The 25,645-nt window shown below is 45.6% G+C and overlaps 4 protein-coding genes across 4 annotated transcripts; 2 read left to right on the top strand and 2 right to left on the bottom strand.

The window, feature by feature from the left end:
* Positions 1–4,465: 4,465 nt before the first annotated feature.
* PHALS_14801 (uncharacterized protein) lies at positions 4,466–4,883 on the bottom strand (the record flags this gene model as incomplete). Its single annotated transcript, XM_024728447.1, has 2 exons — positions 4,466–4,471; positions 4,533–4,883. The coding sequence occupies 2 exons, from the start codon at positions 4,881–4,883 to the stop codon at positions 4,466–4,468; spliced, it is 357 nt and encodes a 118-aa protein (XP_024572191.1).
* A 1,219-nt stretch (positions 4,884–6,102) lies between these two features.
* Positions 6,103–8,718, top strand: PHALS_00151 (Predicted signal transduction protein; the record flags this gene model as incomplete). The annotated part of the gene is made up of 1 exon (XM_024728436.1): positions 6,103–8,718. The coding sequence occupies one exon, from the start codon at positions 6,103–6,105 to the stop codon at positions 8,716–8,718; it is 2,616 nt and encodes an 871-aa protein (XP_024572190.1).
* A 3,107-nt stretch (positions 8,719–11,825) lies between these two features.
* PHALS_00150 (Protein required for biogenesis of the ribosomal 60S subunit) lies at positions 11,826–12,854 on the top strand (the record flags this gene model as incomplete). The annotated part of the gene is made up of 1 exon (XM_024728425.1): positions 11,826–12,854. One exon carries the CDS (start codon positions 11,826–11,828, stop codon positions 12,852–12,854), a length of 1,029 nt encoding a protein of 342 aa, XP_024572189.1.
* A 115-nt stretch (positions 12,855–12,969) lies between these two features.
* Positions 12,970–14,018, bottom strand: PHALS_00149 (phosphoserine phosphatase; the record flags this gene model as incomplete). Its single annotated transcript, XM_024728414.1, has 5 exons — positions 12,970–13,156; positions 13,217–13,439; positions 13,505–13,623; positions 13,680–13,870; positions 13,971–14,018. 5 exons carry the CDS (start codon positions 14,016–14,018, stop codon positions 12,970–12,972), a joined length of 768 nt encoding a protein of 255 aa, XP_024572188.1.
* Between the last annotated feature and the right edge of the window lie 11,627 nt (positions 14,019–25,645).

Raw genomic sequence — 25,645 nt, 5'->3', positions numbered from 1 at the left:
CTGCCGCTTCTGTGCCTCATCGAGGTTATTGGTGATGACACCACGTCCTTCAGGTGACAAGAAGTCAGAAAACGGACATGGTGTCCGCAAGGCGCGAGCAGGGCTCATCTCACGCCGCTGGCGCGGCTCGCCTTCCTCGTCATCACACCCGGGATGAGGAGAGTCAGAGTCGTAGTCGACCACCTCCACATCCTCAACGAGGTGACTCGTCACTGATAGCGTGCGCGGAGCGTGTCGCTCGTTCTTATCGAGCCTAGGATTTACATCCCTCGATGCCGCGGACTCACTGTCTGACATTGCACCGCGTGCGGGGGGTGATGTTGGGCTCTGCCAGTGTGCGCTGTCGGAACCAGCGAGACGTGGTTACTTCAGTGTCGTTGACACAGGGCTCATTGTGCACGAAAGTCGTTTTGTTCCAACGAACCAAGTTGCAATGTACAGCGGATACGCAAGCCTCGTTGAGGCAATAATTGATTGGAACTGTAAATGTTTTAAATCTTAATGGGGGAGAGTGTAACAGGGTCACACGTACCCCGGTAACAGGGGTGTGTGTCACATGAGATGGGCATGGTGTGACTGCACCCAAATAAGGATACGGTATGTGGCTGAGTAGCCAGTAGTTATACATGTATTTAGATGTTACTATTCATATTTGAGTTTACATTTTAAACAGAAGATTTTATTAGCCTTGAGATAAGGTTCTAACTACTCTTGGAGGTAGCGGATTGCGATCCGCTCCACTCGTACTGGTTCTTGTGAAATTCGAAATGTCGGTGGCCTAAATTACGCTTCCTCTAAGCGCAAAGCTACGGCAGCCCCGCTGCAATACCTATGAGGGGATCGAGTCCCGAATCTAGATTTACGGTTGAATGAAGATGATACTGTCAAAATCTATACGCTGTCAAAGTCTTTTTAGTTCGTAAAAAGTGCCTTCGCATTTAACTGCAGTTTCCGTTGCAAACTACATAGGTATAGTATTCTTTTTCGGCATCTTCAAACCTCTGCGCAATCTCAACTATTTTTGACATTTGGTACGTAAATGAACGATGTTCCTCAAACTAGTCGCACTTTTCTTAATGTTGTAAATCCAATTGTGAGCTACGCCTCTACAGATAGAGCCGCCTTGTTAGTGCAATTTCCCAGCGGTCTTGGCCCCTATGAGGATTTTAGACTCGCTTTTGTCCCGCAGGCAGGCGTTCTGTGCGTATAGGGGCTCGGTGGTCTTCGCTAGGGTTTGTCAGCCTACCACGAGTAACACTAACAACTCAAAAAATGGAGTGAACGGGGTAATACTAATGATGTAAGTCTCTCTGATAATTCGGACGTTAAAGTTCTTGAACTTGAAGATAAATTACTAGACGTTTCTTACAAACGATTGCACGGCGGTGAAGTAAACACATCGGTACGTTTAGTATCCATGGCCCCATCGATCACAATAGATGAGTCTGTACCTGGGTACATTTGCAAAGCGCTTAGTTTTTGGAGCCGGACGGCTATCCACTCAGATCTAAATCTTATGGTTCCTTTAACAAATGAACACCACGACTTAATGACGAGAGACCCACCACGCAATAGACTATTGTGTCACACGTTAGGGAATTTTTGAGGTTGAACAATGTGACAAATAAGCCGTGTACGTGGGATCGGTGAAAAAAAGTAAATCTCCCACTCTGCGCGAGAAAGACTTTTGTCAAGTAGAAATATTCCAGTCGCTAACTGTGCGCAAGCAACAAATAAGAGAACGGACATGCTGCAGTTCCGAGAAGCGCGGTAATTTATTCAAAGATTGTTTTTGTTACGCTTGTCCCCTTACAACTTCTGCTGCAACATATATTTAAAATGCGAAGGTCAATCGAATGATAATCATCTTAAAGGATTGTATCAGCCGTCCCGGAATTGATAGTATGATGATGCTGGCAAATTACTACTGTCCCTTCCTCATTAACGAAGCGTTCGAGCTTCAGCATTAAACAACATGAAAGGGTTGAACTTAATAGGGAAGACCCGGAATCAAGGGAACATGAGACTTTCTACTGACACTCTCAAAGACCCCTCCTTCTGCCACGCTCTAGCACCACTTGACATGTTTCGATTTTCTAGGATGGGCTGAACCATGTCCGCATAATTTGCACTATTTCTGTACGAGCTGTAGGTTAGCCTAAGACGCATCCATATGCTCCGTTAGAACAGAGATACTGGCCAATCTACAATGGTCGTGATTTGCTCGCGTGCCATGCTTTTCAATGGAGTAATTTGAATTAGAATTGCAAAAACTCGAACACTGCTTGCAAGTCAAATGTGGTTCTAAACATCTGGCTTCTCGATGTATTGGCGAAATCGATTTGTGCATACGAGCAATGTGACCCACACAGCTGCATTATCAGACGATGAATGTCACTGGAGCGCTAGAATGTCTTGTAGCATAATAAGCCGCATTCAGAGCATTCCGCACGAAATTTGATCGCAGCGAGTGGGCTATTGCCCTCTAGCACCAGCAGTCAACATTACTTATAAATATATTTAAGGGCACTAAACAAAGTGCAGCCAACCACGCTTTTAAGCAGCCGATCGTTCAAAGAAATTGGGTTTGTGCTGAAATTCGGCAGCAATTAAGGTTATTATCCAGTGCCACTTGACGTTAGCCTGTCTGCCAGATTATTCGGCGATGAACGATAGAATTACTTCTTACTAAACCTACACTTTGTTCTTCGCACCGAAGAATGCGTCCGTGGCGTTACACCTTTCCTTAATAGCAGTCATAGGCATGTAACGCAATATTATATCTCGGGAACAAATTTGTCTTCATGAAACTTTCTCATTCGGAGGACATACGGTAAAGCTTTTGTCACCACGCCGCGATATGTTTTTCACAAAAGATTTAAAAATTTCTCGCTACCTACAAGAAATGCTGCGCTGCTTCTCGCACTCAGTGATGTACGGACGTCATCAAGGACGGATATATCCATGACAGATGTTGGGCTCAGCTCCTCCAATACCAAACGTACAAATTTGATTATTTCGCCGTCTTGAAATTTCCAGAAGTATCTCTTTGAGATTGTTTTTAAACATGAACGAGAGCATTTGCCAGAATTAGCAAGAGTCGATTTACGACTATGAGGATCACAACTGTTACTCCGTCTACGACTAACCGAACATTATTCACTCGTAAACGAAGTGAAAAATCTCTCTTGTCACACACCTGGAAAGTTCTACTGCTCCGCATGATCTCCATAGAATAGGGCGAATTAGCAGTACCGTTTCATCGTGACCCATCAGCAATTACTTCAGAGTGGTCCTTTTCTTGCAACTCACAGTCGATCTTTAACACCAGCGACTTTTCAGCGAAAGCGCATCGCTTTTTCTCGCCGCCGGCATTTGACCGCAATGCACCAGATTATAGCTGTGAGCTTTCCGTCCCAGCAGAGATAAACAGTAAGGGCCACGGCTTACAGAATCTAAACAAAGATGCACTCCGGGGACCGCACGTAACTTGCGCTTTATATTGTAACCGCCTGAGACCGTGCTCGCTGTCGCTTCTGTCTTCCGAGCTTTGATCAGGCGCTAATTTCTATTCGATTGACCTTTAAGACAGTCCGATATTCTATGCAACAGCTAATGTAGCATCTTAACTGCTCCAAAGCTCTTCTGCGTCTTGGAACTAGTGGATTCATGACTCGCCAAAGTTCTACCAGGAAAAAAGCGTTCCACCTCACTTTTTGGCTTCGTGTCTATCATGTTCAATGGTATTCAAGTCACGCCTAGGATAAACGTTGTACCTCGAGTCCAAATCCAGGAAGTTACAATGTTCTACGCTGTCATAGTCCGCAATTTTCACGTTGCGGCTCAGCTGAATTTCGATAGCCTCCCAACGTGAGATGGATGGATACAGATTTTACATAGTGCATATTCAATGCCCCCACGTACTGTCTGTGCTTTTGACGGTCGTGCATCGTTCGTAGTTGAACGTCGCTTCTGTAACTTTCAGGACTATCCTCGGCTTCACAAAGCCCAACACGTTTATGTTGAGAATCGACAACCCAGGTCTGCGAGCACCACCTCTCTTAGAGAAATGTTTCTTGTTCTCTTTAGTTTTTTTTCAATCGACTACGACCTCCACGAGGAATGATAGAATCCATTTTTTTAAGTCACCATTTCTGTGCCTACTGCGTATCAACGTTTCTTACGAGGGAATCTTAGTTTGTCTTTGTGAAAGAGCGTCGTCCTTTGTACTTGTTAGCCAAGAGCGAAAATGACACACAAGGCGCGGAGTTTAGTATTCTTACAGATGAAACATAAGTGAGTACCGCAAAGGTGCCGAGAGCTAATCGTACCCCACATTTATTCTAGCACGACTGGGATCAATCACCTCTGGCGCGCTCATAGAGCTTCTACCTTCGAGCTATAGTTTTGGCAATGTGCTCACTAAATGCCGCTTCTGTGTCTTCATATGCACGTTTTCGGAATGTTATGCCTTGAGAGCAAAGCCACATTAAAATCCACGTACGAAAAGTCACGCAAGAAAAGCTACATACGAACAGTGTTCTCGTCTCATTTGTAGAAGTAGTTGAGCAAATCCGTACGTGCTTTTGGGTGGCGAGGGCAAATTCTCTTTTGTACATTTGGTGCGATAAGACAGTAACAAACGGCACTAAATGTGTTCGAGATTTCTTTGGTGCTGGCAATGTACGGTTCTTCTTCTGATCAGTAATTATGACACAGATGCTACTACCAGTAGTTTCAAACTTTATTGTAGCCAATTTGATAATACCATAGGAGTGCCGATAATTGAAGGCACATGCAATACACAGTTGCAGAGAACACATTGTGTTAGGGTGTACATAACCTTTCGTCACAATGTTCCTCGGATTGAAGCCAAGCGTCATGAAGTATCATGATATGTTCTGGTTGGTGACTTTGGAACGATGAATGATGAAGCGATGGGCCTCTTCGGAACGTCATCCGGTCCTTACAAGTCAAAAATGGACTCTGCATCCAATGAGTCACCCACGGCTTCTTCAAAAACGAAAAGCTGTATGTTGAAGGTTTCAGCATTAGCTACACCCATATGAAAACATGAAAAATGGCAATCGCTACCGCCTACGGGATAGGGTCTGGCGCCATCGCACCAATATAAGACCCCCGACATAGCTCATTAGCTCTCGTATTCTTTGGTAGATGGACAAGAACTTTGGGCGCATTCCATACGCCGAATTAAGCGTACTAGCACCTGTACAAAATGTCTTCTCATGCTATTAACACCTTTTTTCATGAACAAACCGCACGTTTTGACCATTTATGCGCGCCGTTTTCCAGCCTGAAAGCTGCAAGCGTGACCTGCTCTTACTCCGTCTGGGTCATGGATATATTCATGGCCAATTCTTTTTCTCTGTACCAGAGGGACCAATTTCTTCGTCCCTGCCAATAAAGAGGTGAATTTCCACTATGAATGGCCTTGCTGTAAGTAAAATCTGTCCTCCCACCGACTCTCAATCGGAGCGCTCCTGGGGGTGTCTGGACAGCGTATCTTACAGCTGGCGAACGCCTTTAAGCGATCAACTACCGTCTTCGCCCATTTGATCTTCAGTTTTAATATCCCCTTTATGACCAACTATAGACAAAACATTCGTGAAGCGACTGCCTATAGCTCGATTGGTTCTCCATGTGACCGGAAGGCTCGCACGCATTGGCGTGTTAGGGCTCCGCATCAGCGCGGCAGGAAACTTTAGATAAATTGAGATCATAATCTCGATACTATGATATCTGCAAGGTTTGTCGTGACTCTCGGACTTGCAGACGGACAAGATGGACTTCTCAGCAAGGTCCAGCTCATTAGTGATGAGCTGGACATCGCCAAGAGTTTCGCTTGGCACTCTTCGCCGTAGGTCACGAATATGATACCTCAACTCGTCTGTGTTGGATGGCACGATGCTAATGTAGAGGTACCACCTTCTTTCTCAATCCCCTATCGCCTTACCAGACAAAAAAATGTTACCTGTGAATAATCATTTGCATCAAGTCGTGCGATATATTTGCCACAAAATTGTTTTACACTGTCTACCACATTAAAACAAATATTGTTGTTGGCGAGAGATATTGATAAGTATGCTGGGAATCGGCTTCAAGCTAAGCGAGACACCCGTGGCCTCACTACGTAATTCGATCAGCACATTCTTGCGGCGCGAGTATTCATTTGATCAAAACAATTCGCTAGCGGAGAATTGTGAAATCGCGCTTGATCACTTTGTACAACTCAAAAAGGATGTAGATCTGGTACGTACGCCCTCAGCCATCTCTCGCCACGTGCTACTGCGCTATTATGCACAGCTCGATAAGATAGCTCAACGCTTTCCGTGCGACAGTGAGGCTTCTGGTTGTGACACGCTAAGACTTCAATTTACATGGAACGACTCATTTTGTCCACGGAGAAAGAGCACGCAAACAGGTGTATCGTTTGAAAAAGCGGCAATAATGTTCAATATGGGTGCTTTAGAGAGTCAGTTAGGTCTTCAGACCGACCGCAGCACAGCCGACGGACTAAAGGCTGCTTGCCACCACTTTATGAAAGCCGCAGGGGCTTTCACTGAGGTGAAAGACAAGATTTTGGAGCAAACCATAGGTACTAGGACGCCCGACATGAGCACAGAGGGATTAGGATTGCTCGCATTCTTGATGCTAGCACAAGCTCAAGCTTGCTTTTATGAAAAAGCAATCAAAGATCAGATGAAGGATGGAATCAAGGCGAAACTTGTGCACCAAGCACTCGACTACTACGTCTCGGCACTCGAGTTTTGTCGCTCTTCGGCACTTGCAGGAGTCATTGACAAATCGTGGGACGTGCATTTACAATTTCAAGTCCATTGCATGCGTGCAGCTATGCAATACTGGCAAGGGTTGGCATCAAAAGCTGTTGCGTTGAATCGAGGCGAAGGATACGGAGAAGAGATCGCGCGACTTATTGCAGCAGATACAGAGTGCACGGTAGCTTGCAAGCTGGCAACAGAGAATAAATTGCCAACAGCACTGCTAAACTCCGCGCAGTCTTTGCAGCATAAGATTCGTGATCATCTTGCCGCTGCAGAAAAAGATAATGCCAGTGTTTATCTGGAAAATATTCCGAAACTTTCTGATTTATCGGCAATAGGAAGAGCATCAATGGTCAAACCATTGGCATTTTCTGGAGAGGAACTACAGCAAGAGCTTGACGGTGTGGATCTTTTTGAACAATTTGTACCAAAAGATTTGTTGCTTCGTGCTGATGATGTGAAGCAAGAGATTAAAACTATTCTAGACCAAACGGCAGATAAAGTGCTAAAGAGTAACGAAGTCACAAAGGAGAAGCTTCACGCTATGGGACTTCCTGCTTCTATCGAGGCGTTTGAAAGAACCGACAACAGTGGTATGCATACAATTTGGCAGCGGGTTCAGTACGTGAAAGTGACTACCGCCACAGCTGCGTTTGATCTTGAAAGTGCAGAAACAAATCAAGTTGAAGTGATTATCCAGCAATATTTACAAAAAAACAATCAGCTATCAGACGAGGCTGAACAAGATCTTCGATCAATTGAATTGCGTTTAAATGAAGAAGAAGGTGAAGACAATATGTGTCGGCAGAATTATGGAGGAAAGAAATGGATGCGGCCGGTGTCGTCATCGCTTAATCAAAACTTTCGATTGGATATTGATCGCTATTATCGATTATTAAAAGAGGCCAAAACATCGGATGCGATTGTTCGAGAAAAAATGGTTACAAATCAGGAAAAACTCGAGATGCTGTCCAGCTCAAAAGAAAGTTTGTACCATGAGCTGCCAAGATTGGAGCAAGATTGCTCGAGCTTTAAGGATGAAATTGCGAAAGTTTCGTCATTACTGATGCAATTGGGGCAACTTGTACAGGAGAAAGACCGGGTGCTGCATGATTTTAAAGAATCCTGTGAAAACCTTAATTTGCTGTCAGTGTTGCTGAGTGGGAAGAAAGCGAATGATGTCACCATTGACATTGCACTGGAAAACGAAAAGCAATTCTTTATCGATCGTTTTGCAGGCAAAATCAGCATTTTATGTGACGAAGAGCAGGATTTGCTCGACGAATTGATTATTGCAAACTCGAACTTTGAGGCGAAAAAAGAATCGGATCATTTGCTGCGCGAGCGCCAAGCCTTTCTTCAGCGTCTGAGCGATGCTGTTGACGTTTTCGAGCAACTTGAATCTCACGTCAAAGAAGGCGCAAAATTCTACGCCGAACTCAAAACTCGGATTGCACTCCTCCATCAAACCGTAGCAGATCACTGTTCTGCGCGTACTTTAGAACGGCGTGAACTGGAGATAACTCTAACCATGGACGAAGAAATGCGTCAGCGCGAGATTGCAGATGCAGCTTTAGCACAAAAAATGTCGAATGACATGCGAATTTACGACACTGGTGGTCGAAATGCAAGCGATGAAGCGCTTGTGCGTGAACTAGCCGGCAGCCCAACGCGATACTATCCGGCAAGTACCACCCCACAACAGTCCGCAAGTTTTTCACATGATGTCGCGCAGCAGCCTCAACGATTTTCGCAACATTTGTTTTATGGGAATGGGCCAACATCACCTGCTTCATTTGATGCCTATGACACCAACCACAGTCAGCCGCCTCAACAACAGCAGTCGTATAATATTTATCAGTACCCTGGACAGCAGCAGGTTTATAATCAAGGACATTTAGGCGACTCGGTGTAATTGCTGAATAGCACTGTGCGCTAAAAATCTCGACAGTTTCTATCTTTTAATGTTACAAACACAACACCTGCCTTTAAAGTCGTCAAATGATAGTGACTCACATTGCTTTTTATTAGCTAGGCTCAAACTTGCATGATTCAGTATGTAAGAAGAATGGAGTTCGAAAAGGAGCTGCCAATATTTGCAGAGCTGTAGATTTCTGGAGTATGTTATATCAGGTTAGGCTGGACTTTATTATTCTCCAGCTGAAGAGACTCTGTTCTACTCCTATATCCCCCAGCGATTGATGATGCAAACTCGTAAAGTCCAATCTTCCTTCGTGCGAGGGGCACAGCAGCTCGTTCCACTCGGTAGCATTCGCAGTCGAACCCACCACCTAATCTTGATAAAGCTGCATTCTCTAAAACGAAGGGACATGAAGTGTTCAAGCCTGTCCCCAGGACATCTCGAGCAGCTTTATAAACTTACGTCTCTTGTTGGTCCCAATGGGGTCAGAGAACTGGTAGTCAGAGGGTCAGAAACGATTATTGCTAGTTTGGAGGCAAACGCAAGCTTTGGGAATGCGGCGGTCAGGAGCTTTCCAACCGGGCACCAGTAGAAGAGCAGATTGCACTCACAGCGAGGCCGCTGATATTGAGCTTATGAGGACCAAGACATAAAAATCGCTCTGCTGCACGACAAAATTTAAGATGACAGTCCATGCTTAATTAGAAGGAACAGCGCGTAGCGCTTTTGGCCTCCAAACTAGGAGGCCGCGTACGGGAATAGGAAATAATGTGCGGTGTCTCGTTGAAAGAGGCATCAATAAAATGAAATATTTGAAACGACATATGATGCGGGTTCTAGCACACTTGATTAGGCGTATTGTGCAGCGAGGCTGCCGTGGCTCTTTGCTTCGAAAGCAAAGCTAACCGACCTTACATCTTTATAAGAACTAGTACAAGTGCAGCGGATCGCAATCTGCTGCCTTCAAGAGTACTGAAAAACGAAACTAAGGTAAGTGGTATCCTCCGTTCAATGCTGAAACTGTTGATTGTTTTAGTTGCGGTAGAGCCGCCAATATCTGAACCCTTCTTTTTCCTAATTAATATAGTAATACCTAATTAATATAGTAATATGCATTACTACTGGCAATCCTGCCACCACAGCACTGTGTATTTACACCAACTTGTATAATCCACACCTATGTACGGTCACACCATCTTGTGCGACCCGCCGTTTCATACAATGGTACGTGTAACCCCGCTTCATATTGAAATGTGCAGGCAAAAATTAGCATAATTTGTCCAGGTAATAGACATTTTGATTTCCGAAATAGCTTCAGACTACCTTATGGAGGCGGTAGCGGATTTCATTTTCATGGAGGATCTCCGAATAGTGCGGTTTACACCGAGATCTTCTGGTGCCATCCTACCTCTTTTTAGGCACCCATGAGTGTTGCATTGGCTGCAGAGTTAAGCTTTCGTCCTACAAAGGTTGGATTGGGTACTGGAAGTAAAATCCCGATATGAGCGGGCGGTCGCGTTTATCCCTGTTAAGTAAAAAAAGCTATAAATGATGATTCATCATTGAAAGTAAACTCTCTGCATCATGTGTACCCCTCTTACCCGCGAATGAAAAATTTGCGGGTTGGCCCCATGCAAAGACGTCCAAAGAGTGCCCGTCCCGAAAAGTCGAGTTCTTATTATGAAGTTCTGGGCTCTATTGTACCTCGTGGAGGTCGTGGTCAATCGGACTACACTCTTAAAGGAAAGAGGCTTTAGATAAATGATGGAATCCACAGACCAAGACTATTCGTTACTTCCGTCAGTACCCCGAGCTTTGTGAGCGAAGGATTGATTTAAGAGTGTCGTACAATTCCGTACGATGCGTGACTGTCAAAATATTCGACAGTACCTGATCAGGACACTCTGTTTTTGCGTTTCGCAACAAGGAGGCTTTTTAAGTATCATATGATAAGCTTAATCTCATAGTGACAGTGTGTAACATTGTCTCAACCTGGACCTGAATTCTAGGTGAGATCCCATTTTAAGAATTGCGTGGCCGAATTGCCACGAGCCATAACTGGTATTCGAGATGTGACGTGCTGCACACGTTTTTTCCAATTTGGGTGTAATACTCATACAGCCAGCTATACCACGAAGCAAAAGTGTTGCTGACCCGGGCGCGATGGTGGATTTCCTCCAACTCAGATGCATAGGATTGTCTTGACTGTGTACTATTTCGGGTATAGTTATGTATACGTATACACATGTATACATCTCGAGATAATAAAAAAAAGGCCTCAAGCGCTGCTCCATGTTCATGGCATTCAAACATGGTGATAAATTCCATGATACTGGAAGATATTATCACCCTACACGGAAGACATCAACATTTGCAGCAGCATATAGCGAACATTCAAGTGGCTCTATTCTCTCACTTACAATCAAAGACTATTTGTCAGCATGTGATTGCAAGCCTCCTCAAATTTTGAAAAAGCGTGGAAGACCTAAGAAAAGTTGTTTTCCCTCACAACAGGCAACTGCTTAGCTTAAAAGAAACAGGTTCATAGATGCGATGTATGCAATATGTGGGTCATTACAGAAATTTTTTTTCTGAAAGATTAAGATTCATCGTACATTTAATGTACGATGAATCTTAATCTTTATGGTTGTCTGGCAAGTTGTTTACATGTTAGCGATTATTTATTAGGGTTACCCCCACACGATATAGCGATGTTTTCATTTGCCACTTTCTTGTTATGCGCTCGTGATACTGTTGTTGACATTGAACATGTATATGTATGTACTTGGTATACTTTTTATATCTGGGATATCTCGAATATTTTTTAAATTCTTTAAAATTAATTGTGTTCTGACTTATTTGATGTTTTTCTCATAATTTGAGATTCTTTCTTTTTAACATGCGGCTACTAAGTCACGTTCCCTTCTTATGCTTTATCTGGATTTTCTGTGCGTTTGATATGATGAGGCAGCAGCATTCTTGTCCAATGACAATTGCGCAGAAAACATTATATTTCTTTCGCTCGCAAAAGTTATTTGGAATATTTAAAACAGAGCCACCAACCAATCAAATCACATAAAACCTTAACCAGTGCACTAGGAATGGCAGGTGGCGGTAAAATTGTCAAGAATACGGCAGGCAAGCAAGCCTTGCGAGCTAACAAGAAGGTTACAAAGCAGGCATCGAAACAAAGCCGCAAAATTACAAGCGTGGCCAAGCCCAAGCGCTTAAAGGGCCATGTCCAACGGGCTATAAAGGCTAAGGAGCCTAAACTTGTCGAGAACACCAAGAACTTGTTAGTGATGCGTGGCAACAAGACCAGTGAGGAAGTAAACGAATTGTTGCGTGATTTGCGCATGATAAAAGCTCCATTTGTGAAATTTATGGGCAAAAGAAATGATATTCATGTGTTTGACGACGAGAACAAGGTCGAGTTCCTGACTCAAAAGAATGACGCCAGCCTCTTCCTTATCGGTAGCAGCACTAAAAAACGTCCGAATAATCTCGTTTTCGGCCGCACTTTTGACGGACACATATTGGACGTTTTGGAGTTTGAATTTGCGAACTTTAAGCCTATCAGTGCTTTCAAGTGCAAGAGTAAGAAAGCACCCGGCTCCAAGCCCAGTTTTGTGTTCACAGGCGACCAGTGGGAGAGTATTGAGGCATTCGTGAAGCTTAAAAACATCCTGCTCGATACGTTTCGTGGTACTGTCGTGCAGAGTGTCAACGTGAAGGGTCTGGACCACGTCATCGTGTGCACGGCGTGGAAAGAAAAGGTCTTTTTCCGCTCATACTCAATCGACTTTAAGAAGGGCGACGAGACTCATCCACGTGTAGAACTAGATGAAATGGGCCCGCGTTTTGATTTACACTTTCGCCGCACAAAGTTCGCTTCAGCTGATTTAATGAAGGTTGCCACGAAGAAGCCGAAGGGTTTGGTGCCCAAAAAGATTAAAAACATCACTCGTGACAAGGTCACGGGTGATAAGCTGGGCCGCGTCCACATCGACCACCAGGATATCTATTCGATGCAGAGCCGTCGGGTCAAAGCATTGCGTAAAACGCCGGGTGACTTAAAGAAGGGTGATGCTGACGGCGTCGGAGACGGCGACAATGAGATGAAAGATTAATGTATAGATCATGACTAGATGGTAGACGAATATAAGCACTTGCTTCTCTGCTCCAGTCCATGTTTACCGACCTGTTAACACTTGGGTATGATTTTCCTTTATCGGGTCAGATCGTTTAGAAATGCAGCAACTTTGTCAGGTGATCGAAGTCCGTAACAAAGAGATCTGCTTCCTTTTTCACAATTTCACGTGTGACGATGCCTCCAAAGCCGACAATCAGGTCGGCCGGCGGGCGTGCCTGGAGGTCTGTAACTCCATCGCCAACCATTGCAATCTTTTCAAAGCCATGGATTCTTTTGATGCTAATGTAATAACATTGTCAACGACAATTACTTTTACAGGTTTACTAGACAACAGCGTACATGTCAATAGCCTGCGCTTTTCCACCGTCACGAGACGTGAGCTCCGTGTCATCAAAGCCATTGTAATTTCCATCATTGTCAAAAAATATTGTATTGGCATAGACGTTAGACAATGGAATATCCAATTCCTCAGCGATGGGCTCAATCATGACACGAAAGCCACCCGACACGAGAAACACATCGATTTTTTTGTTTTTCAAAGTCGCAACGAGCTTTCTTATGCCTACACGATGTCCATTGCCAGTTATTCAAGATATCTTTTTTGAAAAATGGACAAATAACACATACCCGGTGTGAACATGGGTGGGTGCTGCTCTAAGCAATCCTGGATGTCCTGTCTCGACGGCTGTATGATATTCAACCGAGCCGCAAGCGCGTCTTCAAACTTGACATTTCCATTCATGGCCCTATTGCATATGAATTGATTGAGATCTATAACATCAAGCGCTTTTCATTAGCTTACTTAGAGGTCCACTCCTTCACTGCCTGCCCAGCGCCGCAATGTTCAGCGAGCACGTCAATGCCTTCATCCATGCAAACAGTGCTATCGACATCAAAACAGACGCCACCCACAGACCGCCAAATGTCGCTTGCTGTTAGAGGCTGCGTCGGAGACTTGAAATGCTTCAGCACGGAGAGTGAGCGTGTTTGGGGCTGGTCCGTGACATACATGCGGATGTGTATAATGCGACCATCAGTAAGTTTGATCATGCAAAGTACCAAAAAATTAGATCATCGAGTAAAAAAAAATTACCGTAGCAGCTACAGACCGGGCGAACTTGGTGAGGAGGTGAGCATGCATGTGTATTAGAAGTGATTGGATTTCGTTGTAATCTAGAAAATCTGAACAATTGCAATTAAATATTACAACTTAATAATTTCTCACATGTGCGGTTTTTGCGTTGCTTGTTTGCTGACACGCTGTGGAATGGTGAGACTGAGGCACTATGATGCGGTACGCTACGATTTAATGAGCGAGAAAGCTTTCGTCTGTAAAAGATCTAATTGACTGATTCTTAGGCAACACGACCAGCAAATTTTGTGAAGCTTACTTGGCGTTAGGTCGGAAGCAAATGTACTGCAATCGCTGGTGGAGCTGGCAACTGCATCGTGAATTTTCAAGAAGGAAACGGAATGGTGTTGGGACACCGAGAATCGGCACTTTTTACAGGGTCAAAGACAGCCTACTTCGTGTACTAATACTGGCGTCGCCAGACCCCGATCGTCTTTTTAGTGTCGTCTGTGACGCTTCGGACTTTATTATCGGCTGTGCACTGCTGCAAGCAGACGCCGAGGGGCAAGATCGCGTGATCGCGTTCGAATCTCGCCAGCTTAATACTGCGGAGAAGAACTATCCAATCTACGACATAAAAGTACTTGCGATGAAGTAAGCAGTTGTCCTGTTCAGATTGCACCAGCTTGGCTCAGAGCTATATGTGATCTACATAGATCATGAGTCACTACGCACTGCGACTTAGTCGCCTTATCTCTTGCAGGGGATGGCCAGGTGGCTCTTTATCGACCTGGTTCCGAGAACCAAATACTGCGTATCACGTCAATGGCCCCTACCCAAAGCGCAATGCGACGGCATTGACGCATTTTTCCGCGCGAAGCACGACGCAGGAATGATGCGTGAGAGCAAGTCTCTCCATTCGACACCCACGTTTTGTGTGCGGAAGCCGAACGGCAAATGGCGTATCGGTTACACTTACAATAAGCTCAACGCTAACACCATTTTTGGCACAGACGTCGAATTCTAGTAAGGAGGTCCTCCAAAATCATTAAAATCATATGATTGGCTGAAGAAAGTACAGTGCACTCGACCTAGGCGATGTGTATAGCCAATTCCGTATAAAAAATTCTTCTGTTAGCGGTGAGTACTCCGAGTGAGATGCTCTGGGAGTGGCTGGTGACGCCCCAAAGGCTGTCAATTGCACCAGCACCTGATCATTTTTCAAAATGATGATCGAGAAATGATCAATTGCTAGAAAATTGCCGTCTGGCAGCACAAATACAAACCTTCTTACACCCTCCCCTCCGATCTTCCCTCAAAATGTTAAGACTCTACCCTCCGTCGACCTTTGATGTCTATAAAAAGGATAAGACTCATTTTTGGGCCTCTATCGATGCGCAGTTGTTCAGGCTCCACCGAGCGTATGCACAGACATACTTCGACGACAACTTCGTCCACAGTCGTGTATAGCACGGAAGGATGGATGAAGAGAACCATATCGTCCATATGAAAGCGGTGCTCGAGCGCATGCGCACGAGTAAGCTATATGCTAATTGCATTTTTGGCGTAGTAGACTGGTCGATTCTAAAGAACCAAAAGGACTTGCGCAAGTGGCTTAACCTCGCCAACTACTTGCACACGTACAGCAAGAATTATGCGGAAATGGCACGGCCATTGTCAGATCTCCTTAAGAAGGATGCGGAATGGTGTTAGGATCTCGAGCATCGGGACTTTTGACAGGGTCAAAGAGAGCCTCCTCTATGCACCAATACTGGCGTCGCCAGACCCCGATCGTCTTTTTAGTGTCGTTTGTGACGCTCCGGACTTTGCCATCAGCTGTACACAGCTGCAAGCAGATGGCGAGGAGCGAGATCGGGTGATCGCGTTCGAATCTCGGCAGCTGAGGCTGCGGAGAAGGACTACCTAATCTACGACAAGGAATTACTTACGATGAAATCTGCAGTTGTCAGGTTCAGGGTGCACCTGCTTGACTCAAAGTCGTTTGTGATCTTCAAACATCATGCAACATTACGCACTGCGACTGGAATGAGTGGTGTCTTAATGTCTTGATGGTACATCGTGTTCTGAATTACTTCAGATAACGGTTAAAGACTTTGCGATTACCAGTTTAAACTGTAGAAGGTTTAAGAAGATTCCAGAATGAGTTAAATTAATATGGAAGAAGCCGTAAATTTTCAATCTGCTTTCTATACAACCGGATGGAACATCAAGAACAGATGCTCCAATAAGTATGCGTAAGATGTATATGTAGATAGTTTACAAGTACATAATCAGCAGAAAGATAAACAGAAACACGATCACTTTTCCAATTTGACACTAATTCCACACCCGCGTTTCAGCGACTCAGTCGCCTCACCTCTCGCAGAGGATGGCCAGGTAGCTCATCTTCTTCGCAGAATATAACTTCGAGGTGAAATGTAAGCCAGATAAGCAAAATGCTTTGGCTGATGCTTGATCATGCAGACCAAATTTTGAGCTTGCTCATTTCACGGCGATGACGTCGTCAGTGGGCGAGCAGATTTGTGCACATGTGTGAGACGTGCCCATGGCCAGTTTACTGGTACTGTCTTGGTGTTGGCAGTCCATGAGCATGAAGTTTGTGTTTGGCCAGCCAAAGGACTCATCGGGCAACACGGGTGCGATGGCCTTTGTAGACCGTTTGAGCGAGATGGCTCATCTTGTGCTGGGTACCATCGACGATGCCGGAACATAGACGCTGTTTGTGGATCGTGGCTTTCGACAACATAGACTCCCAAACTCAATTGTCACTGATAGATGATAGAGACCCATGCTTCACTGGGAAGGTTTGGTCTACAATCTTCGGGGTGCTGGGCACCAAGTTGACTATGTCAACAGCAGACCATTCGAAGAACGATGGTCAAACTGAGCGCGTGAATCGCGTCTTTGAAGACGTTCTTCGCAGCGTCTGCGTCGAGACTTCGAGGTGCTGGAGTGCCATGCTGCCACTCGTAAAGTTTGATCTGAACAATGCTGTACATGCGTCTTCCGGCTACACGCCATTCTACGTGAACGGGCTCGTTCATCCTCGCGTCTCGCTGATGCCGCTATCTTATGGCTCAGGGCTTGGTGGGGCGAATAGCTCAGCGGCTAGCTGATGTCAGCCTCCTCACTATCCGTTGCGAAGTCGATGACTTGCTGCCTTCCAGACTGAGTATCCTATGACACGTTCGCGAAGCGATGACTGAAAGGCAAGACATACAGCAACAATATGCAGATGGAAGAATCAGAAAAAAGGTGGAGAGCTTGGAGGTCGAAGACCTAGTTTTATCAAATGCTAAAAACTTTCTTACACATGCAGTCGCTGCTATCTTTAAGACAAAGCTTTGTGCACGATTTACTGGATCTTTTAAGGTCGTGGTAAAGCGGCCTTGTGTATACGCGAAACGGATGCGCACCCACCCGGGGTTCTATGTGTGCTTGCTTAAGGGATCCGGCGCAAGTAAACCCGGAAGCGTTGGCGACGGGGCGGCGCCCACAGGCGCTCGGCCACCCAGAAGCTGAACCAGAAGCTGAACCAGTAACTGCTTTGAGCACGGAGTGCAACGATCTCTATCTCCAATTGACGCCAAGCTTTCCACCGTCGCGCAAAGCGACGCATTCATCTTGCTTGACGGCTGAAGCCTCTCCAACAGAGCGCGATAGTCCTCAATGTGAGGTAGTCGGTGCACAAAGTGCTCTAAGCTCTCGAGGTCTTACGCACAGCGGTATGTGACCTCGGCAATTTGCTCAGCGGAGTCCCGATCGCGACGGACCTTGTCCTTAAGAGCTCGAAGAGCATCGCTTTTTACCGGACGTTGATCGACCAAATCGTCATCGTCCGCCGCCGACTCGTCTCGATGAGAATGGTGGCGTCCACTTTCTCGTGAAAAGCCTTGTGGGTTGACGTCGTCGAGAGGGTCGAGCCCAACATCTTGTGAAGTAGCAAGAATGCCCAGACTCCGAGATTTTGTGGGATTTTGAGGTGCCACATTGGCAAGACTACCCAGACGTCGTGGATGCTTATGATCAGAGAGATCAAGACGCTTTGCGTCGTCGTGCGTCCCGCGCTTCTCGGCGGTAGTCCGGGTAGCTGGAGGGCCTTGAGCTAAGCCCAAGCTATGGCTCTGAGCTGCTTTGGCTGTAGACTCACGCGTGTGAGAAACCACAGAGCTCGCGGAAGCGTGATGTATAACCCCATGTGTCGCAGGGTTACAATCCGAAGAAAGTCGGCGTTGCGCCTTGAATTTGACAACTTCAAGTCGAGGTTGGCGCTCAACGCCGCGTCGACTTCCTTGTGGCTTTGCTGTAAGGCAGACAGCGGGGAAAGTTTCCGGTGTTGCTGCGCCCATCTCTCAAAGAGCTCCTTATCATCTGCAGTCGTTCGCAGGGGTGAGCCCCACAGGAACAATCCGTATTTCGGGTACAGGAGCGCTTCCTTTTTGATCTCAAAGTCGAGCGCGGTACCATTTCATTGGGTTTGCTTGAGGTACCAAAACGCGAGCTTGGAGAGCTCGTTGCTGGTCAAGCTTAGCTAATATACTTTCCCATGAAAGTTAACTTCGGCCCTTCTGAAATTCGCCTAGGGGGCGAAAGAGAATAGTGTAATGTTGTGATGGGAACTGCCCGTCCATGTACACACACTTACTGAAAAAGGCTTAAGTCAACTGACACACCTCACCGCATGTTGCTCACCTTCAGCGAGGTGTTGACTTACGTAAATACGAGGAAATGCAAAGTGACATATATTTTTATAAGCAATGGGCTTCAAACATCTCTAACCTGATAAGTGCATCAGTTCTGATGCGCCAGAAATGAAGGGGGTATACAACTATACAGGGTGTATGGTTAGTGTTGAACACATGCACAAGTATGTGGCCTATTCAACATGCGTAATGACCCTGGCCAACAAAATTGGGCTAGCTTAAATTTTTCAAATTTTTGTGAATTCGTCTTCAACTCTACTTCACCCTCTTCGTCACGCTTTGTCCAGCTCTCCTTAGAATAACAACCCATTCGCTTGCTCCACATAGTATCTTTGCCACCCTCGAACCTGGATAATGTTCCAATTCAGGCCATCTTGCGCATTAACGCCACTGTGAATTTGATCGTCATGATAACTGTTACAACCGACGTGGTCGTTTCACCCTAGAGCCCGACGAATTCTTTAGTCGAATCAGCGCTCGTATTTTCGCGCCATCGGACCATTTTTTCGTGATTACAAAGTCTCACGTATGAGTCTTACGTTCAGCAATCCGATCTGAATTTCAATCGGGCGGTTGACTTTCGATTCTAGGCATGGGTTCAAGCGAGCAAATCCGTACCGTTTGCAGAGCGCGAGTACCGCTGAAATCTTATTGAAGGTACGCGATATGCGCTTTCGATTTGTGTGTGGAATCGGGTTCACTCCGATATCGAGGATGCTCGTGAAGTACGTTCGATCATCAGTCGGATTCACGACGAGAGGGACGGGGGAGAAGAGAAAAGGCCAGCTTCCTAAGCGGAGTCTATCTTCTAAGCCACTTCGAGCGCGCGAACGATACTGGAACAGTCGCGAAGAATACGACTTCGAGGCTCCCACGTATTTTTGCTCGCTGGTTTTCCAGCCATTTCGCCAAGAGCACCTTCTGATCGCGGACGATCCTTTCCGCCAACACGTTCTCGACGGGTAGTATCGATCTCCCTATCGACCTTGAAGAGGGGAGGTGCCCGGAGAGGGCATATCCTCTGCGTTTTTCTGCGGCAATTCCAAAGTCTTCGTCCACCTTTCAATTGTGTTTGACGAGGGTAAAGAAGCTCCTCTTGCTGATGAAACAGTGGCTCATGGAGGTGACCGATCGGGTGTCGTCGACGCGACAAAGCGTGAAGAATAATTGTCAGATCGCCTGCAGAATTTGTGATTTCGCATGGCGTCATGGAGACTCGTCTGACGATGCAATTGAGTCCGATCCGTCGATTGGAGCAGCTCTGCAATCTTTTCTTCCTGCTCTGGCTGCTTCCGCTGATGCTTTGGGGCCTCCTTCCCCTTCCAAACCATTTCGCTCTATTCTCATGATTTTTTAAGAACGATGCTGAGGCGATGACGCCAAGGTGTTTGACCTCCGACCCTCGTGCCAAGCCGTGGCTCTAAAGTTACATTCATCTGTCCATTTATTACATCCAGATTGGAAATCGCTTCGTCGCGGTGGTATGACTTGAGAACCCCAACTTAGAGCGTTGAATGTATTCATAGCCAGCTTGGCCAGTAGATAGTGTAAGTATTCCCATAGCATGACTCTATGTGGAATGGGCCGATGAAGCGAGGTGATAGCGTCGAGCTTTCCAAGCTTGAGACCGAACCTTCGGTTTGGCTTTTAGTACTAAGTAGTTCATGATTGCTAACATTTTGCCTTGACGACCTCGTCCAACTGCGTATTTCTTTTGGAAAAATTGTGCGTTGGCCATTGTGTCTCGCACCCGTGTGATCACACACACGACTCTTGATGATGAGTTCAGGGCGTCCTTAAACTTGCGTTTCACATTCGCATCATTGATTATTTCAATTTGGGGGGCAACAATTTGCCGAGCTCCTCCCACACTAACATCGGAGACACCACCCATCACACAAAGCGCTAATTGCGGGTGTCGTAAGCCATTCATAGAAAATGGTGTAATCCGTTAGGTGAATGAACCGAATTTGTTCATTGACACTTAATTGATGAAAACAACAAACTCTATTCTACGGTTGTTTTCTCACAGAAGCTTCTTAGCACATCACAGACCATGTGCTCGTCGTCACGTGCAACTCCATAGTAAAGGAGTCCATCCTTCTATACACGACGATGCAACCTTTATTCAAGCGACCAGGAAGATTGTCATGGTATTCCATACCACTCGATGATGTCTTTGATGATCAGATCACACTGTTATCCTCGCCGTACCGTGTCGAATACATCGCTTCCGATATAGCTAATATGGGCTAGCTCATAATCAGGACGACGAAACAATGCGTCGGCCAGCTATTCAGTTTCCCCGGTTTCAACGTGACCGTGAAGTTGTACTCTGCAAAGATTGACAACCAGCGAGTCATTCGCTGTGACAAGTGATGCGATTGAACTGCATAATGCAAGCTTGCGGGATCCTTGTAGGCAATAACTAGAGTTGAACCCAGTGGGTGAAGACATAACTGCACCGAATCATATTACATTGCCAAAAGCTCCTTGTTGAGGTCAGGATAACTCTTTCTGCTGGCTTAGGCTGTCGCGATTAGAGCGACACGACTTGACTGTGTCCCTCTGAGTCCTTTTGCAATAAAACACAGCCGATTGCAAACTAAAACGCGTCACAAACTACGCTTTACGGCTTCGTATCATATGAACAGCAAGTAATAGTCCTTTATCAGGAACGGCTTGCTTTAAGTGAATGCTTCTATTAATGTGGATGACCACTCCCATTGTACGTCCTTCTCCAGCAATTTATAGTGGGCGCACCATTTCCGCGTAATGATGCGAGAAGCGATGAAGGTAATTGGATAAACCAATCCATTCTCTCGAATTGTTTTGATTCCGTGACATGAGCCACTTCACGATTATTTGGCATTCTCAGGCTATGCACGAACACCGTGTTGGTGAACACAGTGCTCGTGCACGTGAGAACCGGTACTTCGTTAGCACCAAAAATAATTTTTGCAAGATTCGCTTGCTATATTCACGCATATGTTCTAGCGCGGCACGGAGGCGCTCCAAGTGCATTTCTTTGGCGAATCTGCCATCTTTGTCCTTCTAGTGAACAAAAATATCGTCAAAGTATGTTTGTGCGTAGTGTCTCAGTGGTCGAAACAGATGTGAGACCAATCGATTGTACGTTGCTGGGGCATTGGATAGACCTTGTGCCATTAAAAGCCACTCCCATGACATACCCGACGGTGTACCATTAGACAATAAAGGGACGTACTCCTCCCTCATCAAGATTTGGTATTTTCTATCAACCCAATCAAGTAAATTAACCTGTTTACAGCCGGATATATAGTGGATGATGATATCCTTCCGCGGAATCGTCTGCGCATTCGACTTGTTACAGGCGCGAACGAGATACCATTTACAATTTGGTTTACTCACACAAAACGCTGGTGTGCTGTGGGGGGGAATTACTTTCTCTTACCGAACCAGCAGCTTGCTTTTGAGCCAAGAGCTCATCGATATACTCATTTTGCTCACGCGACACTGGTCGATGTCGAAGCACTACATGCTTTGAACGAGGTTCACGACCAATTTCGTGTCGACCCACGATCAGGCGGAGGAGTCAAAGGCGAATTTGCACTAAAGACGGCATCCTTGTATTCTATCACGAGTAAAAATAATCAGAATCAGTTGGATCCTTCAAAATAGTAGATTCTCCGCGTGACTCCACAAGCTGTCGAATTTCTTAAAAGCCGAATCACTCGTAACTGATGATAAGCGTAGCTCCACAGAATTTGAATATAGCAACAAGCCATCCGCAATGTCGTCACACTTGCGGTCCTGTAGGAAGTCGTCGTAAGTGACTTTCTCGAGCTGCACAGCTATTCCATCGTCGGCAACGGTACCAAAGAAGATCTGTTCTGGCACTTCACAACCAGTCGTTGCATCCATAATACGTGGACCAGCAAATTCGCATGCTATATTTTATCTTGAACAGTATTACACTGGACTAACATAACCGCGGACTCAGCCGCATCCAAAGCGGGGCCATCAAAACCGCGATCAACAGATTCTGTTGATTCCTTCACATGTGTGTTCAACTGATGGTAGCAACCCCTATGTGATCAGTAGTACCCACTGACCCACAATCTGACTCATTAGTGGGATCATTGGCATATCCAACCACAGTCGATTCCTTCGAATTTCTATTACGCATATGTCGACAATATTCTTCTGTCTTGAGGGGGCAACAACCATCATCTCTCCCCTCATAGATTCTGTCCAATGGGCAAATCGCCGTGCCAACCAACGATTCATTTTTTGTGTGGCCCGTTCAGGGCACCACTTGATATATCAGCACAATTACTAAGTGACCAGCCTTAACCACTCCATACAACTCCTTATCTTCCCTTATCTGGGGAATATCAATTGCATGACATATACCAATGAAATGTGGATCATTTCTAGCAGCATACGACTGCCGAGCGCTTGAGCGCTTCTTCTGGTGCGTAATGAATGTGGACTCATTGCTCCAAGCGTTTCCTTTAAGCCAGGAGAGCTAGTCCCAATCGTTTTCGATCGCCAATCGATACATGGCTCATACTTTTCAAGTCACGGTATTCTTAGAATCAGGTCATACCGTTTGCTCATCTAGAGGAATATGAATACTTCCTTCAAATTGAAGTCTTCAAGTTCAGTTGGAGACCAAACGTAATCTACTTTGCGGCGACCACCGCACCAGTGGCCAACCTCACTGAGACAAAGCAATTGATTATATCGATTGATTCGAATACTGAATCATTTTCAGCAATACGTTGCTCGCGCGTAGTTACGCGCCACGCCGGAGTCAATCAAGACTCTAAACGGATAACCGTAACTCTTCACACCCGCTGTGACCACGATGAGACCACGACATTAAAGAGGGACAAAGATTCTCCAAGGGCTAATCCCTCATGAGTGGCAGCTTTAAAGCCAGCCTTAAATGGGACTAGAGATCATCTACCATCACACTCACAAGAGCTTTTAGCTGCCCCAGTAGACCGCCCTGCGTGTAGTGTGTTCGGGCGTTTACCGGACGCCTCGTGGTATTGGTACCACGTGACTCGAAACCACTACGACGAGAACTGTATTAAGAGGTTCATATCTCACGTGGACAATTACGGCGGATGGGACCGCTTGTTGACATCCATAACAGCAATTTGCTGCCTACGGACAGTCCCCGCGCTAAGATTTATAGCATTTAAGTTTCTAGTAGCAGCAGTCACTGCTTCCATCGGGTTGACTGGTTGACCACACGCTTGACGCTGACAATACTTCTCACGCATCATTGCGTCTTCCAGAGTCGTCGGGCTCTGGCGGAAGACTTCAGTTTCAAAGAGACCAAAAGTGAGTCTCTCCATAGGCACAGTGACAGTCACTGCCTCTGGCAGTGGTTCACTTGCCATACTGGCACGAAGCTCGTGGAGCTTCTGTACATATTCGTACAATGTGCCGTCTTCTTGACGACATGAAAAAAACTACGACCATTGTCGAAATGCCACACCTGGTGGGAGGAACCATAGCCTTCTTTAACTCTTTCCATGTGACAGATTAGCCAGGGCGTCTTCCATGCCATCGCCCAATCCTTTGCTCGGCCATCCAAATGCGACATGGCAAAGGCCACTTGACTGCTGTCATCATGAATATAAGCCATCGTAATAGCAGAACGCAAGCTTTCATCTTCGTATCCGTGAAAGCTTTTAACCTTGATTTTTGTTCTGTGTGGTCATCACCACTTGTGGAAAAGGTGACGGAATAGGCGACGGTATGTTCTGCGATAATAATCCCAATAATCTTGCTCATACGCGGTAAATTTGCTTTGCGTTGAGTTATCGCCTTTTGATCCAATCGAAGCATATCGTAGACCGCATGATCTCGAATTAAATCACCACACACTCCCATTACGAGTGTGTTTAAATGAATATTTCTCTCTGTTGATCTGAGGACGACAACCGCCTATAGTGTCCACATATCCATCGAAGTAGTAGGCGTTGGATGACTACTAATGCTACTGGGTTCAACGTAATTTGCCATTCCGTGTACAACAACTTTCTGAGAAAGACTTAGGTCAGCTGACACGCCTCACTGAGTGTTGCCCACTTCCAGTGAGCCATACTGACGTAAAAGGAGCCTGAATTTTTCTCCACTAGATACGGCCGTGATATGAGCAGTTGAGCGTGTCTTCTTCACCCAACTTTTGATCTGGTTCACGTGCATGTCAACCTTGTCACCAGAGCGTAGTATCATAGGCACGGAGGATATTAAATTCGCAACCGCTACTGAATTAGCTGCAAAACTCTTGAGAAATGGTAATATGGGTCAGAAAGCACTCTGAAAGCGACTTCTGGGCGCACACTTTACATCACGATTCATCCTAAGGCCCGTCCACGTTAGTGTCAAGCGGTGCCTTCAATGAACCAAGACAATAATCGCGACGTTGTTTGGTCCAAAAATTGCCGCAACTTTCGTGCTTGCAGACGAGCAAGCTCTTTTCGCTCAGCCAATTCACTAATAGACTGTATCTCGTTGTAAATTCTGCGGTCTGTTGTACAACAACAAATAGAATTTTGACACAGTGTGCGCAACTCGTGCAGGGATGATACGGAATACAAAGAGTGTCCAAGCCTTATCTGTGTTCCGTGGACATGAATCGATATGGCTTTACGGACCTCAGCGATCAAACGGTGCAAATATTTTGTCGGGATTCAGTGTTTTACTGAAAAAATTGTTTCTATCGAGCACTATATTTTCTTTTTACGAAGAAGGCTAATGTTTTTGACCCAAATTGGATTTTCATTTTGGGGAGAATGCGGGTGACGATACTGTGGTTGTTGGAAACAAGTTAAGGCATACCTAAGTAAACCAGGAGGAGTTATGAAATTCCCGACGATTTGCATAATTAGCTAGCTATAAGTATAATACATTTACGTGAAAACTTACCTTCAAACCACTAGGTCCTTCCTTCCTATCTGACATTTGCAA

This window comes from Plasmopara halstedii (assembly GCF_900000015.1).
Source record: "Plasmopara halstedii genome assembly, contig: Scaffold_110, whole genome shotgun sequence".
Lineage (NCBI taxonomy): Eukaryota > Oomycota > Peronosporomycetes > Peronosporales > Peronosporaceae > Plasmopara > Plasmopara halstedii.
The sequence above is the reverse complement of the archived record's forward strand: the minus strand, read 5'-3'. Positions and strand labels throughout refer to the sequence as shown.